Source organism: Podarcis tiliguerta (assembly GCF_965153285.1).
Source record: "Podarcis tiliguerta genome assembly, chromosome: 1".
In the NCBI taxonomy this organism is placed as follows: Eukaryota; Metazoa; Chordata; class Lepidosauria; order Squamata; family Lacertidae; genus Podarcis; species Podarcis tiliguerta.
In genome coordinates this window covers 46,740,457-46,758,253 of record NC_139534.1, presented here as the reverse complement: position 1 = coordinate 46,758,253, position 17,797 = coordinate 46,740,457, and the positions used below count along the sequence as shown (strand labels likewise).

The 17,797-nt window shown below is 42.5% G+C and overlaps 1 protein-coding gene across 18 annotated transcripts in view; it reads right to left on the bottom strand.

Annotated features, from left to right (window-relative positions):
- CLASP1 (cytoplasmic linker associated protein 1) overlaps positions 1 to 17,797 on the bottom strand; it is a 155,303-nt gene that overhangs the window by 106,619 nt on the left and 30,887 nt on the right. For all 18 annotated transcript variants that reach the window (XR_014508715.1, XR_014508716.1, XM_083430150.1 and 15 more), the window contains exons 3-6: positions 4,662 to 4,740; positions 3,130 to 3,233; positions 1,099 to 1,190; positions 779 to 854 (exon numbers count right to left, since the gene is read on the bottom strand). Coding sequence is in view for 16 of the 18 variants with exons in the window: in XM_083430150.1 (XP_083286276.1) it covers positions 779 to 854; positions 1,099 to 1,190; positions 3,130 to 3,233; positions 4,662 to 4,740 (351 nt within the window). In the remaining 2 variants the exon portion in view is untranslated. The remainder of the gene's footprint in view (positions 1 to 778; positions 855 to 1,098; positions 1,191 to 3,129; positions 3,234 to 4,661; positions 4,741 to 17,797) is intronic.

Sequence of the window (17,797 nt, the reverse complement as noted above, 5' to 3'; positions counted from 1 at the left end):
CTCTGTCAGAGGCAGAAAAACAGCACTGCCAATTTTTAAACTATTCATAGACCTTTGAACTATGCCACTTCTATGGGCAAGAGTTGGCCGGGGGGCGGGGAGCCTCAATAACTTTTCTGTCCGGATTTTCACTTTGAAATATGGCAACCCTATTATAGCATAGTAACTCAAATCCTTCCCATACATGTTGACAAAAATCATACCTACCTCATCTGAATATGGAGGCAGATAGTATACTGAGCGAGTTCATTTTATAGGCTTGATTACTGAGTAAACTCCACAATTCTGTCCCTGGCATGGAGTTCCATTATTTATCTTAGTAACATCATGGTCCCCTTGTCTCTCACTGCTAAGATCTCTCCCACTGCCCCATAAAACTATATACAGCCAGTTTTATGGCACTGCAGAAACATTAGGAAGCTGCAGTTTCTCCCAAAATGCACCATTCGTAAGCCAAAATTACACCACATGCAGAAATGAAACCAAACCCTCATTGAAGGCAATTAGATATTCATTCATATAACCATGTTCAAGACTGGCACAACAACTTCAGCACAGGGGTAGACATCATGCTCCAAGATCAATGAATGAGAAATCTCGAAGCTTGCAATTCCACACACCTGCCAACCACAAGCATTTCTTGGCCAAATTTATTGCACACAATTTAAAGGCTGTATCTGAAATAAAATTAAATAAAAAGAAAATCTTCCCTATCCACCACAGTCATTTTTCTCCTGGGGGAATATATTTAATCAATTTTGTTTCATTGCAGACTCACCTGGCTGTTTGGATCTCCAAGTAAATTACATATATGTGGCACAATCTTGCTCAGTGTTAAACTCTGAGCTCCAGATCTAAAGACACAAAGGGAAGGGGGAGGGAGAGAACAAAAGATGTGCTAAGTATTTTGAAATGATTTTGAATGTGGATATTGTTGTTATTATGTTTAAATTGTGAATTGGGGAAACCCAGCCAGATGGGCAGGATGTTAATATAATAATAATAATAATAATAATAATAATAATAATAATAATAATATCTTGCCCTTTCTCCCAAAGTAGCCCAGGGCAGGAAAATATGCTACAAGCTCCAACTTACGCATTGAGTGTTGCAATAAGGCAGAGGCAAATTCCTTCTCTAGTCCGGAAATTCTTGTGTTTGAATCCTCCCAAAATCCTGTCCCATACGTACTGCCACAGAGAAACAAGAAAGTAAGAGAAAGATTAACCTAGACAGGCTGCAGTTTTTCGTTTTGTGATTCTGAGTCTTGTAAAGTCCGAGGAAAAGTGTCAGGGGGTTGTGTGGATTGCTATTTACATGCATCTGAGCAGGCATTGATGGGAGTGGGACTAGTCAACTGTTAATTTTTGTTTTTCTAATAACTCCTTTTTATTGGGTGAGCGGTAACCTAGCCCCTTTTCATATTGCCTTAGGAAGCTAACTATGCAAAACCACCACACAGTGATTCTCCAGAAAGTCCTATCCTGAACATCTACCCACAAAAGGGGAGATGAATGTATGTTAAGACATTTAGGACTAGGACTCATTTGGTTGCCCATAAAATAAGCATTTCAAATGCAGTGAGTACAGCCCTTTAGGTAGATTAGGTAAACAGGAACACTCAGTTGTTTGGTAGCCACTTTCTCTTAGTTGGTTTAAATAGAGAACAGCTTTCCATGCCAAAATAATTGCTAGTGTTTTGTTTGTTTCAAACAGGATGCATCTACTGGAACAAACCTAAAACTGATTTTTGTACTCCCCACCAATTTAACACTGATGCATCAGCGATGACAGCTCTGGTAGGTCATTTAAGAGTGACGCATCCGTTGAACTCTGAGCGATAATGCTGTCTCCAAAAATTGTATTTATGTGTTTAACAGCTCTCAGCTACTTTCAAGGGTTTCAAACACAAAGCGGGGTTGTCTCTGCAAGGGGTACAGAATGGGGCTATGCAGCTGCTCCACTCACCACAGGGCAAGTCTCCTGATATCTGTGCACCAAAAACTGTGAGAGATTGCTTATGCGCAGGGGAACCTTCCCAGAGATCTAAGCTGTGCTTCACACATGTAACAAATGAAGGGGGCCTTAAAGTGAGAATGGCATGCTCCATTAAATGCTAAATATTTGTCTTCTCAAAGTATGGAGATGAATGTCTTTGTATGTATCTACTTTGTGTACACTGTTTCTCTGTAATAGGCTATTTTCCATTAAAACATGTGCAGTGACCATTATTTTAAAATACAGTACTGTAAATATTCATGTCTTTCCTCCCCATCAACCTTCCTAGGAATTAAAATGGGATACTCGAACTGTGACTACTGCTGCTGCTGACAGATTCCAAAAGTATTACCTCAGTAGAGAGATGGCCAGTTGTTCAAACAAAATGTGATAGAGAATATAATATACCTGCCCTCTATAAACAATTTCATTGAGGAGTGAATTGTGAGGAACAAGCGTTTTCCCAAAAACATTGTACCTGATTTCTTACACACCGTTTACACAGAACTTATTCACCCCTGTTTTGCATGGTGCTTCCACAAAACTGTTCTGAAACCTCTTGGTCCCAAATCAGGAAAACCACCTGGAATTTATAGCCCCCAACTGAGTGTAAAATAAAAATAAAAATCAATTTTAAATTTTTTTCAATGGGATTTGCTTCCAAATGAGTGTCTATAAGATTAACATTCTTTATAGCTGAAACCAATTGGGGAAGGAATCTATTGCAGCAATGTATTTATTTCAAGGCTTTTCACAACAAAACAGGCAGGTAGGTGGTTCAAAATAATTCACAGGTTTGGGTGTATTCCCTAGACTCCATACAGATTTTGTGAAGATTCTGGATTCCAATCCCTCTAGTAACTTTATTATTAACTATTGCACTTCTGAAGCAGCAGGCCATGACTGTTCATTGAAAGCTTTTGCCCCTGGGTGCCGAGCAAAAATGCTGCTACCACAACTGCAATTCCACTGCAATTCAGTCTGCAGGATGCTGCCTATGATGGATAGGTAGCACTCAGTCTATTTGAAAAGCAGCATTTTCTAAATGATCACAAACCAAAACCTCCAAGAGATTCTTTTCTCGGGAGTTGCTTACTTGTATACTGAAGTTGAATATTTCCAGGAACTCACCTGAGGGCTAGCAGCTTGCTCCATGATTTTTAGCAGCAGTGCCTGATCCTGCTCTCGGACCGAGTCTTTCGAATCCCCCAGTCTGTCAATTAAACTCGGTAGTACTAAGGGCAAAAAGCACGGCTGATTAGGGGGGGAAGGGAGGGGTATGGAAAGACAGAGCTGGAAGTACAGAAGCCAACCCTTCCCACATATTTCAAGGTGTCTTAAATAGCGGGTCTGGCAAGCTACTTACATTAATGGAACAGACACTTGCCAAGGACAACAGGCTAATGACAAGGCTACCACACCATTCTCATCAATAGATGTGCATGCTGTGACTTTACCCATGTCAACTTCCCAGTGACATTGACATGCACTTGCCACATGTGCTAGCCCATTTGCATATAATGATCGGACATTAGCAGCTGAAGTAAACCTGTGAATTGGCCAGCAAGTGCCTTTAAATATAACCAGATACACATGGGAAGAAGCCATGGGTAAGTGCTTTCCGCTCGGTCCATGTCATGTTCAAAGCAGGTCTTACACAGACCGCAAGGCCTTATGCCCCTGTCTATAATCTGCTCCACTGATGATGGGTCAGTGTTACCCGTGTGCATTTCCACACTTCCACATGCAACACTGGGTGCAGAATCTAGAATCTGAGAATCCAGCTTTCATTTAATGCCCCCACAACAAGAAACCCAGCTTCTTGTCGCTTTTGTTCTGAAAATAAGCTTAGAAACAGGGGAATGATAAATTGGCTTTCCAATTTAAGCAGTCTCTAAAGGAACATCACCAAACTAATGATTCTAAACTCCATGGCACACAATAAATGTTATAGAAAAATGAGCAAAGAATATAACATCAGTGCTCAGAGATCTGCATTGCTTGCCAATCTGCTACTGGTCCAGGTTCAAGGTGTTATTATTACAATTATTACAAAGCCCTTAACAACCTGGGACCAGTTTACCTATGAGATAGCCTGAACCCATAAACACCCACTTGACAGCTTCGATTGGCAAAAATGGCACTAGTATAAGTGCCACATAATACCCATTCTGCATTGGTAAAAACTCTATTGTTGAGTGTGGCAGCACCTACACTTAGAACTCCCTGCCTGTCAAGGAGGTGCCTTCACTGTACTCTTTTTGACACCTGCCAATAATATTCTTGTTTAGGCAAGCTTGCCTAGATGCTCAGAAATACTAGTGTGAATTTTAATCTGTTTTATTATCTTAACTTTTTGTATGTTTTAAAGTATTGCAAAAAATCTTGATTTTGTTGTTTTAATTATTAGTAATATTATTATTATAATAATACAATCAAGTGGTGTATAAATTTTATGAAATAAGTATATAAATTAGAATCCAGATTCCAGTTAACACTTTACAGCCTGTCCTCATAGCTGCGGCTCAAAAGGAAAATGCTCTGGTGTGTCTACATGCAGACAGTCAAGTCCCAGACTTCACAATCACAGTTGCTGCAAACTGCTATTTCTTCATAGTTGCAACAATTTAAGAAAAGGGACTGCGAGCTGGAAAATACCTTACCTGTTCCAATTTGGGCTTTAAATCTATCTTGGAGCCGTGACACCAGCGCAGATAAGATGTCCAAGCCCAGCAGGACAACCTGAGAGAGAGAGAGAGAGAGGTAAACATAAAGCATGCAAATTGAACATGGAAGTTAAGCACAATGGAATAGGGCTCCCTACTGCTGCTGCATTGCTACACACTACTACTTTTGAACATTTAGAAGTAGTAAATTAACAGCCATGCATTTTTAGCCTGGTGTAGGGCAATGTCTACCTCTCCCTCCCCAAATTCAAAAGTTCACCTTAAACTAATAAGTTCACAAGGTGGTATTGGCAAACCACCAGTTCTTAACTGCTGCTCACCAAAATTGACATAATGCACTTGTTACTTGTTATTACTGACAGTAGTTATTATGAAACTAAAGGAGCTATATTACTGCCTGTGTTCGTGTAGAACCTTGTATCTGTCTTTGTGTTGATGTTTTGGCCCCGGTTTTTTATTTTTATCTAATGTGTTATTTTGTTTCTAATTTTGTGACTGACTTGGTGTGTCACAGAGAGGATGGGGTTAACAGGTGGCTAAGAAGTGTAAATAATAGTAAAAAGAACTCAAGTGCTAGACCAAAATACTTGTTTAGAATGGCATCCCACACCCACTTTCCTGGGAGTAAGCCCCACATGACTCAATGGGACTTACATCCAAGTAGGCATATCATGCTGCTAACAGTTTCAACAGGGGGAAGGCAGTTTATTGAGACAATGCTGGCTTCTTCCTAACGCACCATCTGTTATTAGAGGGTAGATCAAATAACTCTTGCATATATGAAACAACCTATAAAAGTGAGTTCTCGGCATTACCGTTCATTGTTAAATCACATTGCTAGAAAGTCACTCTATAAAGGCAGCCCTCGCAGGAAGTCTGCTCGGGTTGGAATGAACCTTTGGCTTAACTGAGAAAACCATCAGACCCCAAATTCATGTAGCCTCGTAGAGGCTTCCTGTGTGTTTGCAGCAGGAAACTTATCTACGGACTATTCCTTCACAGTGTTACTCGAAAGTAAATCCCGGCTACATTCAGCGTGTTTTCCTCCTATGCATCTACAAGTAAACGCCCATTTAGCTTTGCTACCTCCGAGTAAATATGCGTCTGGGGTTTGACAAAGAAATATGTTTGTGGACTGCAGCATTTTATTTTATTTTTTTTTAACCCCAAAACTCTCAGCAGCCGATGCGATTGCACTAACTCTGCAAAACAGCAAAAGTCCTCCTTTGCAAGAGGCGTCGCCGGCAGTTCGCCACGAGCGGAAGCGAAGGGCGACTCTTCCCTACCCCGCCCCGCCCGTGTCGCTTTCGCAGCCCTCTATGCAAATGAACAGCGCTGCAATGCACTGTGGGTATCAGTCCGCAATCGCAACACCGGCCTCAAGAGCGGCTTGCTTTGCAATACGGAACCCGGGACCCCGCGGAAGCCTCATCCCCGCATCCGAGCGAGGCGGGCGCCGACGCGCTGGCCGCGGCCGCGCGCACACCCGCTCGCCATGACCTCAAGAGGTTTCCCAGCCACCCGCCCAGATCGCCGCAGCGCTCGCTCCGTAGCCGTCCTTATCTTGGGGTTGCGCTACTGCTCAATGAACGTCTAGTGAGAGTAGTACTGCTAACACCTACACAACACGTAAGCATCCCTGGGGTTTCTACCCCATTGAGGTGCAATTTTTGGAACCTTTACTGTCTAGTGGCAAAATAAGAATTTATAACTCATAGGATACAAACCCCAGGGGTGCTTGGATGTTGCACGAGTACTATTTTTGCACTGTAAGTTTGGTAAACAATAGTGGAACCCTAGTCAGTTCCATCCATTTTTCTGAGCTTAACAGAAGAATTATTCACATTTTGCCATATGGTTAGAAAGTTGCTTATAGAAAGAAAACACAGTACACATTTTCGTTTTTATTGTGTTTTCAAATGCTGCCACTAGATGATGCTAGAGATCACTTGTAAAATCTTTTGTTAGAAAAAGCACCTTTGCTAAAACAAATATTTTTAATTATTCTTGTGAATATGTGCACTATTGGTGTTCCCTACATACATGGGGTGCATTTGTTCTGTTCAAGGTTTGCAATTTGGAGGACACTAGTCTATGAGCCAGAATTAGCAAATCAACGCCAAATTCGAGTTATGAGCATGAGGAATGCTTAATCATGACAGAAAAAGATGCACCATTTCCTCATTTAATTGCAATTATCTTTTGCACAGCAGAGAGCAGTTTGGCAAACGAGAAAACTTTAGGCTTGCAAAGCATTGATCTAATCTTTAGGTTCAACCATACAGGCTACTCTGCCTCCTTCTGGGGTAAAGAAGGCTCATCCACTTCCATTTGCAAGAGCAGGAAAATACTCTGCAGCTTTAGCAAGAAGCGATGTGGTCATTTTCAACACATTTATCATCCATGGCCAAACATCAGCCTAGAATTACCCATTTCTGAAAGGGGAATTGAATATCTGACCCATTTTTACAAGGCTGGAGAAGGGGAAAACTATATGGAGGATTTGAGGCCAAGCAAACTAAAACAAAACATAATCTTCAATCATAATTGATTGTTTTGTTTATATGCACCAGCAGAAGGTGGGTTTTTAAAAAAATCTATTTCTGCTTCACTCCTTATTTCACTATTTCTGTACAACAGGTTGTTCCCGCATTTACCTCTTTCAATTTTCAAGTTTACTAGGGGCTTAAGGAGGGAATCGCTCCTCGTCCCCAAGATTTTGAAGCCATGAGCAAATTGAGTCTAAGGAAATGAACATCCCTTGCTTCAATATGTTGAGCCAACATGAAGAGAAACACCTCACACACCTCCAACCATCCAGTCGCCAACCTTTACATCCCTCCTTTGGTAAATCGACAGCTCACAGTACCTCAACTAATGAATGTTCAGTTGAGATTTTCAACCAACAATAAGGCCGTGTATTTTTTTCAAGAGCGTAGAAAAGCCACTTCAACCTCAGCTGAAAAGGGAACAGGGATCTTTGCAAAATAATAATAAAAATAAATAAACATCAAGTCAAATTCTGGAAGAGCAACCACACTAGTCTCAAGCAGAAAGGCAACCAAAGAAAGCACTGCCGCATCTTTATATTAAAAAAAAAAAAAAATCCCCTCAGGAATTCAAAGTTGGAACTATTTTCGAAAAGCAAATTCAAAAACATGCTTTGGTAATGATGAAGTGGGCAGAGGAGGGCGGGAAGAGACTTGGAAAAGCTCAGGGGAAATATGAAAAAAATATAGTAAGAAAAGCCCGGGGCAGAATTAATAAAGCAAAGTGAGTCACTATTGGCACAAAAAGCAGAGGTAGCAGTTTCTGGGGTGCTCAAGAACTGTATTAGAGCAGTACCATAAAAAGGTAAAGGGACCCCTGACCATTAGGTCCAGTCATGGCTGACTCTGGGGTTGCGGCGCTCATCTTGCTTTACTGGCTGAGGGAGCCGGCGTACAGCTTCTGGGTCACGTGGCCAGCATGACTAAGCCGCTTCTGGCGAACCAGAGCAGCGCACGGAAACACCATGTACCTTCCCGTTGGAGTGGTACCTATTTATCTGCTTGCCCTTTGACGTGCTTTCGAACTGCTAGGTTGGCAGGAGCTGGGACCAAACAACGGGAGCTCACCCCGTCACGGGGATTCGAACCGCTGACCTTATGATCAGCAAGTCCTAGGCTCAGTGGTTTAACCCACAGCGCCACCAGCATCCCTCAGAGCAGGACCATACTAGCCAACAAAATGTCACAAAAGAGTGAACTGTGATAATATCTCTTGCTTGTCTGAATCGTGTGTGTATACGTGTGGACGGAAACCTGTGGCTTGAAGGTGGCTGGAATGCAGCCTGCTGCAGAAAGGTTAGGAGCTACACCTTTTGCTCTTTTGGCCCTTGGCTTTGTTTGCCCCTGGCATACGCCCCCCACCAAATGTTGCCCATACGGAAATATGGCTCTAAGACTGATAAATGTACCTCAACACTGGGCTAGAAGATGGGAAACAAAGTGTGCATTGGGGGAAGCTGGCTGCTTGTGAAACCCTGCAGCCTGCGTTTGGTCCCAGACTTAAGGTGGAATAGGGGAGGAGGCAGCAGACATGCCAAAGAGGCTCTGTTAGGTGCCATGCAGGTTTCAAGTTGCATCAAGGGCCGCTGCTGGAGAAGTAACAAACTACCGTTTATCTCACATGTTTGGAAATATCAAGATTCTGGAAATAGGTGCACTTACCCCTACGGTGACCTTTAGATAAAGCCTAGCCAATGCATGCAGCAGAATGAGTTGGCTGAGTAGACAGCAGCACTTCAGATTACAGGTGAGGGAGGCTTCTGAATGCATTGTGATATGAAAAACAAAAGCCTACCCTTTCCAATTGGAAAACTAACACAGCATGGAGATAAATGTTCTACTGCAGCTTTCTTTTTGCAGGGAGTTTGAGGGAAAGAGCTAATTCACAGCCCAAGTTTAGATGACACACTTGGTTAAACGATGGCTTACTGGGAAGGAGTGACATTGGCACAATCTCCCCAGAAGCCTCCACATTTGTACCAAGCCATGGTGTTTGGCTTGGTGTAATATGCAAAGCAGGCCTCTGAACCCTTCAGGGGAAAATATAAAGTTCACAGTGTATCTATTGCATCCAACTGTTTCACAAGTTCAGTAGAGCAGGAGCGGAACCTACCAGGGCCTAATTATAAAAACAATTAAATTCCCAAACCCACTCCCAGCTTCTAGGATCAGACAATGGGGACACAGTTAAGCCATCTAAGATATTATTAGATAATATTAGCTATTTCCTTGTCTAATCAGCATTTAAAATTAGCTAAGGGGTCAGGCTATCACAGCAATTATCCAGCTACTTCCAAAACCTGAGGTAGGAGTGAAGATCAAAAATAGACTGACAGGCCACTAACTGAGTCCACAGCAGTCTCAAAAAATATCAGTTCAAAAGGCAGGTTCATTAGTGTAACTATGGCCAACATTGGGTTAACCATAACACTCTCTCTCTCTCTCTCTCTCTCACACACACACACACACACAAACAAACAAACACACACACAAGTGATATACAGTGGTACCTCGGGTTACATACACTTCAGGTTACAGACTCCGCTAACCCAGAAATAGTGCTTCAGGTTAAGAACTTTGCTTCAGGATAAGAACAGAAATCGGGCTCCGGTGGCACGGCAGCAGCTAAAGTGGTGCTTCAGGTTAAGAACAGTTTCAGGTTAAGAACGGACCTCCAGAATGAATTAAGTACTTAACCGAGGTACCACTGTATTTGGTGCTCTAAAAATAAGCATCTGTAGATAAATCACCCCTTAAGCCACATAAAGAAATCCATAAAGAAATTAGACAGAAATCATTTGATGTAAGCAAGTCAGATGTGCTGTGTCTTGAATTTTCAGCCCTTGTAACAAACCAGCTGCCACTACAGCGATAACTCTTTAAAAAAAAAAAATCAGAACAGGAACTACGTTTGTGCAATAGCAGAAGAATGAATTCTGGCTAATATGCAGCTTGATCTAGCTATTCCTCACTATAAAACAGAACATACATTCACTTGAATGATCTGTCATGTCTTTATCTTCTTATTATGACAGGTCCTTGATCTTTTGGCTCCTGAGATTCTTTTTAAAAATCTACCACGGAACAGTGCAGAGTTAAAAGGCTAAAATACTTGCGGTTAGCATAACATATCCTGGATTGGCTTGCAATTCACACACTGTTCAAAATTGAAGACAATTTTTAAATATTGCTACTAGTTCATGAAATGAAAGTCAGAATTCCTGAACCTGGTACCCTCTCCAGATGTTTTGGACTACAACTCACATCAAGGAGCTGGGCTAAGTGGCCCCTTTTTGCAGCCTTATGGGCGGGTTGGGGGAGGAGGGGCAAAGAGAATTACAGCAAGGGTGTATACATGGAGGAAAAACAGGACATGGGAGGGCTGCAGCTTTAGTGGAAAAGCAGATGCCACACATGCCCAAAGTCCCAGTAGGGCTAGGAAAGACTCCTGCCTGAAAGAGGAAGCAAGTCACTGGTCAACAATATGGAGCTAGGTTTGGTCTGACTTGTTATAAGGCAGTTTCCCACATTCCTAAAATCAAGGCCGCTTCAGGAATGCAGGCTGTCAATTAAGTCTAATCAACAAGTATACTTCGGCCTCTTCTATCTACCCAGCCCTCTAAGCTTATCTTCCAATTAGGGAACATCCAAAGCCGTGAGCATCTGGGAACGGGCTGTGATAAATAGGATCGCCTCCCACTTCACCTCAATATTCCCCCAAAACATATTGTGGAAGTGTTCGTTGTTGTGAAGTTTTTGTTCGTGCACGTGAACAAATTTGGAAACATTGCTGGACACAATTATATATAGAAAGATTGGAGTCTCAACAATTAACACCAACGTTAGAAGGAAGTGTCAGTAAGTGCTACAAGAGTGCCTTCTACACTATAAGCCAGGGGTTGCCAACCTGGTCCTTACCGCCCACTAGTGGGCGTTTCAGGATTCTAGGGGGGCGGTAGGGGGTTCTACAGCACAAGCTGAATCCTCCTTCCATCGAGCACTGGTGGGTGGTAAGGAAATTTTACCATCAAGAAAGATGCATTGGTGGGTGGTAGGTATAAAAAGGTTGACTACCCCTGCTATAAGAAATCCAAGGGTCTTCCATCACCCTTAATTCTTTACTGAAGTGCACAGAGAGTAATTTGGGATTTGGGGGGGGGGGTAAGCAATACCAGTGGGATATACAACTGACTGTTTACTGGTCAGTGGAGTTCTCTTTATAAAGCCTGAAGCCTCTCTGTTTTGAGAACATTTTAGCTGTAGGAGCTGAAATGTCATTAGCTCAATTAAATTCCCTATCAATGTGACTTTTAAATCTAAGGCAGGAGAGTACAGAAATTCACACTAGATGTCTATTTTGGAGATATCTACTTATTTGAGGCCTACGTCACTGAGCCACGGCCTTTCTGCTGTGCCATTCCTCCAAGCTCTCAAGAGACAACCATATTGTGTGTCACTCTACTCATATTTGATTCCAGTAAATGTGACAAACTGCATTTGAGAGCAAAACATTGCAGTGCTTGAAGCTGAGAAAAGTATCCCAGCGATATTGGCCCAATGGCAGTTCTGGAGCATGCTTAATGTTAAGAGTTACTGCAGTCTACAGGTCCTCATCCAGTGCACATTCCTTTTCTAATGCTACAATAAGCAGTAGGAGAGCTAGACTTGCAGCCAGATCAGCATTGCCCTTTGTTTAGAATGCAGCTCTGGTTCTCAATCCTCCTTTTAGCCTCCAGCGGCTAGCATACTTAAGCCAAGAAGCACTGTTGCTGAGCAGCATTGTGGTGGAACAAGTAAAAGCAGCAGTGCACAAGAGAGATAGAGACGAGAAGGGAGACCCATTCCTGACCTCACTATTACTTCTACAGTTTGTCCAAGCCTTGGCACAGCCCACAGCACCAATGCAAATCTTGAAACTTGACTTAGTTGCCTATTTATGATCTCCCAGTCATTATTTCTGAATCTTGGTGGGGGGTTTTTATGTTCAAGGAACCAACAACTAAAATTACTTTTGCCATGTTACATATTTATTCACAAACTCACAGGCTGAATTGTTTTGGCATCTATAGACGACTGAGCCAACTTAGGGTCTTTTGCACACTCAGTTGAAGTGGGCCACAGCTTCGTTTTGGCCTTTGTACAGTGCTCTCTCAATTCTCTGTCGACTGACAATAGCGTCTGTCAGGTGAAATTAGTCGCGTATGAATTCCAAGCACAGCCCTTCTGGGTGCTAGGGTGGGGCTCTGCTATTTCTGTCACTGGATCCTGGTAAGAAAATATGTTTTAAAAAAGCCATGGGCCTCAACAGTATTAAGGTTGTTTGCCCTTTTCTGCCCTTATACTGTACAACTCCCCTCTCCTGTCAGTTCATAGGCTTTCTCCAGGTCCAGCTCCTACCTAGACCCTCTTCCCTGCTCTGTTCCTACTCTTGTTCCTCAAAACCCAGTTCCCCAAGACTTCCTTCCAAGGCTTGGTGTAATATGCAAATGTAATATGCAAATGTAATATGTAATATGCCTTCCCAGCTCACTCTCTCTCTCTCCAAAGCTCACCTGTCCAGACTTCCTTCTAGGAACAGACCTCAACTTGTCTCTGACCAATGCATTTTGCCGCGTCCTTCATTTACCTGACCCTGCAGAGAAGACTCAGAGACCTTCCAGTAGATGGCTTGGGATACCACAATATCTGCACAATACGGAGGAGGGGAATAACTGTGCAACTGTTTACACCCACAGGCTTTATAAGGGGTACTGAGGTGCTATGGTTGTGCCACTTGTCATTAGCTGTGCCACTATCAGTAACCACTGACAACCGAGCCAGCACATTCAGCACAGCAACCTAACAGTAGCTCAATATACCAAGCAATGAACAATAACAACATGTTCATCAGTTACAAAATACTGTGGTAGAAGACAGTGGTACCTCGGGTTACAGATGCTTCAGGTTACAGATGCTTCAAGTTACAAACTCTGCTAACCCAGAAATAGTATCTCGGGTTAAGAACTTTGCTTCAGGATGAGAACAGAAATTGCGTGGCGGTGGCGCAACGGCAGCGGGAGGCTCCATTAGCTAAAGTGGTACCTCAGGTTACCTCCATAACAAATGTGGTTCTTAACCTGAGGTACCACTGTACAGGATAAGATGGGGCTGGGTGATCTTTTTCTCTGCTAAGGGCCACATTCCCTCAGGTGTAATCTGTCAGGGGCTGCCTACCATCAGCTGACAAGGCCAGAGGCCTCTTAATTAATATGGATGATTAGGGAAAGAGGGCAGGACACCTTTAATAGTTGTGTCCTAGATGAAACTGTTAACCAGGTGGGCAACTGCTGAAATCCTTTCCTATACAAATCCATTAAAAGTGCAGGAACCCTGCCCTCTTTTCCCACCCAGCCACCCCACACCCTCCTCTATCTTCACCCCAAACCTCTTTTCTCTCTTTTTCTACTACCACCTTTTACCATCATGTCACCCACTTGAAATTTGGCCATGGACCAAGCTTGCCCAATTTGCTTCAATGGAAAAGGGTGTGGGTTGTGGACAACAAATAAAGCATGCACTCATTAGTACAATACAGTGACTATGCAGAAGGAAAGCCCCCAACACAGACGACAAGATGAGAAGCTGGGTCGTTCCCTTGGCACACATTGCTCTGCTTTAATAAATCTATACTCGGGTTTCAGTTTCCAATCTGACTGTGTCTATTTTTAACCTTCTTGACCTTCTGCATTAAGCTGAGGGATGAGAAGACAAGAGGTGGAAGAGAGATGGGTGCCTTGCATTGATCAAGACACAGTAAGCATCTGTGGGTAAGTTTGGGAAAAACAACAGCAGCAGCATCTGGCTAATCACAGTTTAAGCACATGAACACATGCACATAAGCAGGCATAAGACTGAATGCAGGAGTACTAGTTAAAAGACAGTCATACTTAAAGCCAAAATTGTGCATAGTCAAAACATATTGGGTGCAATGGCAGGCGGGATTGCCAAAATCCTTTTCCCCAGAAGCCTGCCCCCTTTCCGTCCCCTTTTTAAATTTTTTCAGTTGCCAAGCGCATAAAGCTAAATGTGCACAAGTTAAATGAACGTAGGCTGGGGGCTTACTGGATACAATATTACAGGCATGGCTCCATTCTTCCCTTGCTGGGTCCCTTCTTAAACGTTACCCAATTGGACTTTTCTCACCACAAAACAATCAAAAGGGTCTTTCATCCAGCAATTCAAGAGTTTAGCTTAAGACTAATGGGAAAGGTCTAGTCAGAAGATATGCAGGCATGCATAAATGTGCAAAGTGTGTCTAATACCACATTTATAAAGAACATGGTAATCAAGCAACCCATTGCTACAGCTGAATGGTCAGTGCAGGTTGCCATATCTGTCAAAGAACCAGTAGTCCTGTCACCAACATTCAGTGGCAGATCACCACCACTCCCTCTAATAGCAAACTCAGGTGATTGAGTGCTGAAAAGACAGAAAACAGGGAGGTGGGGGGGGGGATGTATCAACATACCATACTTGGTTGAAGTAATCAGCATGTAGAAACAAAATCCTTTAAAGCAAGGAAGTTGGTTAGCAGTTGAAAAAGAAACCTAGGAAAAGTTGGTGGGGTGTGAGCACCTGAAGGAACTTCTCTTGGGTTGGGGAATGAAAACACTGAAAGGGGACAGCAGACCAAAAGAGAGAGAAGAGGATAGTACCTGTATGCTTTGTTTCATATCACAGGTTCTACAAATGCCTATAAACATAGGCTTTTCTTTTTTTAAAAAATGAGAATTTGAGGATTATGGCTTATTTGAAGATTATCGTTCCCACTACCTCCTTTCCTGTGGATACCCATGGGTGAGAGGGGAAAGAAAAGAGCCATCTTGCTTGAGCTTTTTTTACAGATTCCTGAAGGATGTCGTGGGTGAGTAGCTGGAACTCTGAACAGAAGTACTTCTGGCAGGAGGAGACTGATGCACTGCAATATTTTGTTTCAGGTCCCTCTTGTACATCCCTGTTGTGCATTAATCTATATAGGCCCAGGAGCACAATAGGAACAGGCTTGATTTGATTGTCACAGCTCAAGGCCCCTGAATCTATTTTAATGCTTAGTGTTAGAGCATGCAGAGTAAAATGAGGAGAGCCTCTGAGAAGGTACAAAGCACCTTCCATGCACTATGCATTTTAAAGCATTTTAATATGCAATCTAAAGCACAATATGACCACTGTTTAGGATCAATCTAGCCATCAATCCAATGGGTTTTTAAGAACTGATTGAGCCCCAATTCTATAAATTCTATCCCTAGATAGTGGTCATGTAATCTGATGGCAAAGGTATACTTTCCCCACCAAAAACATAGGCACATTTGCACACTATATACACATAACATATCCTGTATACCAATACCAATATATTTTTTAGTAGCATTGTCCTTTTAAAGCATTTTTTCCCTTGCTTTTCCTTTGATCTAGCATCAAAGATGTAAGAAAAACTTGAAAGTCTGTTTGTGATGGAAGCTAGGTGAACAGTCTCTTATAGTTAGAATTGTAGGGTGTGTGCTTTTTAATACAGTAAACAAATGCTTACTTTGCAAGAACATTTCAAAAGGGGAAAAAAGGATTTATGGCATATTGAGGTCGGGAGTTTCATTACTCCCAGCATTCAAGAACTGAGTTCCCTCCCTTTATTTTCCCTTATGGGGAAATCAGTAGCAGAAATCATACGTTCCCAATCCAATCTCTTGCATCTACAGAAAAAAGAAAGTATTGGACAAAAAACCTTTGCCTAAGACCCTGTAGAGCTGCTTCCAGTCCCTGGTTTGCACATCATATTAAGCTGCTGTTTTAAACCAGGTATAGGTTTAGTGTGAACAAACAGGCTCATGGTTTGTTTCCCCCTGACTCTTGCTTGTTTTGTCTGCACGGCAGCAGCAGGAGTGGAAGGAGAAGCCTCATGGGAACTTTTGGGCAACATGCATCAGTGTGCTGCTCATTCACATTAAACCATGGTTTGCTTTAAACTATGGTTTTGTATGATGCATGAACCAGGCTAGAGTAGACAATAGTGGGCTAACAGATATTCTGACATTGGACAAATAGGGAAGGGCCACTGCTTTGGAAGCAAACGATCCCAGGTTCAATCCCTGGTATCCCCAGGTAGGCTTGGGCAAGATCCTTGCACTGGAGAGTTACTGCCAGTCAATACAGACCTAGTTGAACCAATGGAATAAATGCAGCTCCCCATGTTCCTTAAGTCATAAAGGAAGGCAGGATAGTTGGTCTGAGGTAGCTTTTCAGTGCTGCAAACTTTTATATTAGGGGACACTCAACCATATTGCCAGCTTGCAAGATTCAATAGCCATGGCTAATGAATAAAAGAGGCTCTATGGATTGGCCAACTCAGCCATGCTGACTGGGCCTGATGGGAGTTGAAGTCCTACAGCAACCAGAGATCACAAGGTTCAGAAAGGAGTGTTCTTGTAGCCCTCCTTTGCTTACACTGCAAATCTGGAAGATACGGCTCATTTATTATGGTTGGTTGTTTGTAGAAATATTCCACTGTTAGTAGCGAGCCACGTTTATCTGAAGGATATTTTTTAAAAGTATCCCTGGGCTATCCAATCAGACCAGCCAAGTCATACCCATACAGATTCCACTTTTCAAATGTAGCGTTCATGCAACGCATATAAAGTTTGTGACAAGTGCACACTTCATTACAGGTGTGCTCTGAATTTTAAAGGCGTGAGAAGAAATTTATTTTTATAAAAACAGTCTTTATATGCAAGATTAAAGGCAGGTTTTGCTCTGAGGAGTGCAACAACTGAAGCTCATTAATTTTTGGTGCATGAACTGAAAATTTATACTCTTAGAATCATAGAATCTTAAGAGTTGGAAGGGACCCCAAGAGTCATCTAGTCTAACCCTCTGCAATGCAGGAATCTCAGCTAAAGAATCCCTGACAGATGGCCATCCAACCTCTGCTAAAAAACCTCCAAGGAAGGAGAGTCCACCACCTCTCGTGGGAGTCTGTTCCCCTGCTGAACAGCTCTTACCGTCAGAAAGTTTTTCCAAATGTTTAGTCGGAATCTCCTTTCTTGCAACTTGAAGCCATTGGTTCAAGTCCTACCCTCCAGAGCAGAAGAAAACAAGCATGCTCCCTCCTCCATGTGACAGCCCTCAATATATTTGAAGATGGCTATCATATCTCCCCTCAGTCTCCTCTTTTCCAGGCTCCTCCAGGATGATGACAAACCATTAATGAGTACTAATTAGGTGGGTTTGTAGCTGATTGACTGACCAAACCCAACAGTTACCTCGTTCAATCCACATTTTACCAGCTTCCTTGCGAGAGTATAATGGGGGACTTTGTCAAAAGCCTTACTGAAAGCAAGATGCATTATGTCCACAGCATTTTCCTGATTCACCAAGTTTGTAATTCCATTAAAAAAAATCAGATTAAAAAAAAAATCAGAATGCAGGTAGCCATTCAAAGTCTTCCATTAAGAACAATTAGCAAAACTGAGAGAAGGAGAAGAAACCCTTATCTTTTGATTTCTATGACAACGGCAGAAAGAAACTCTATTA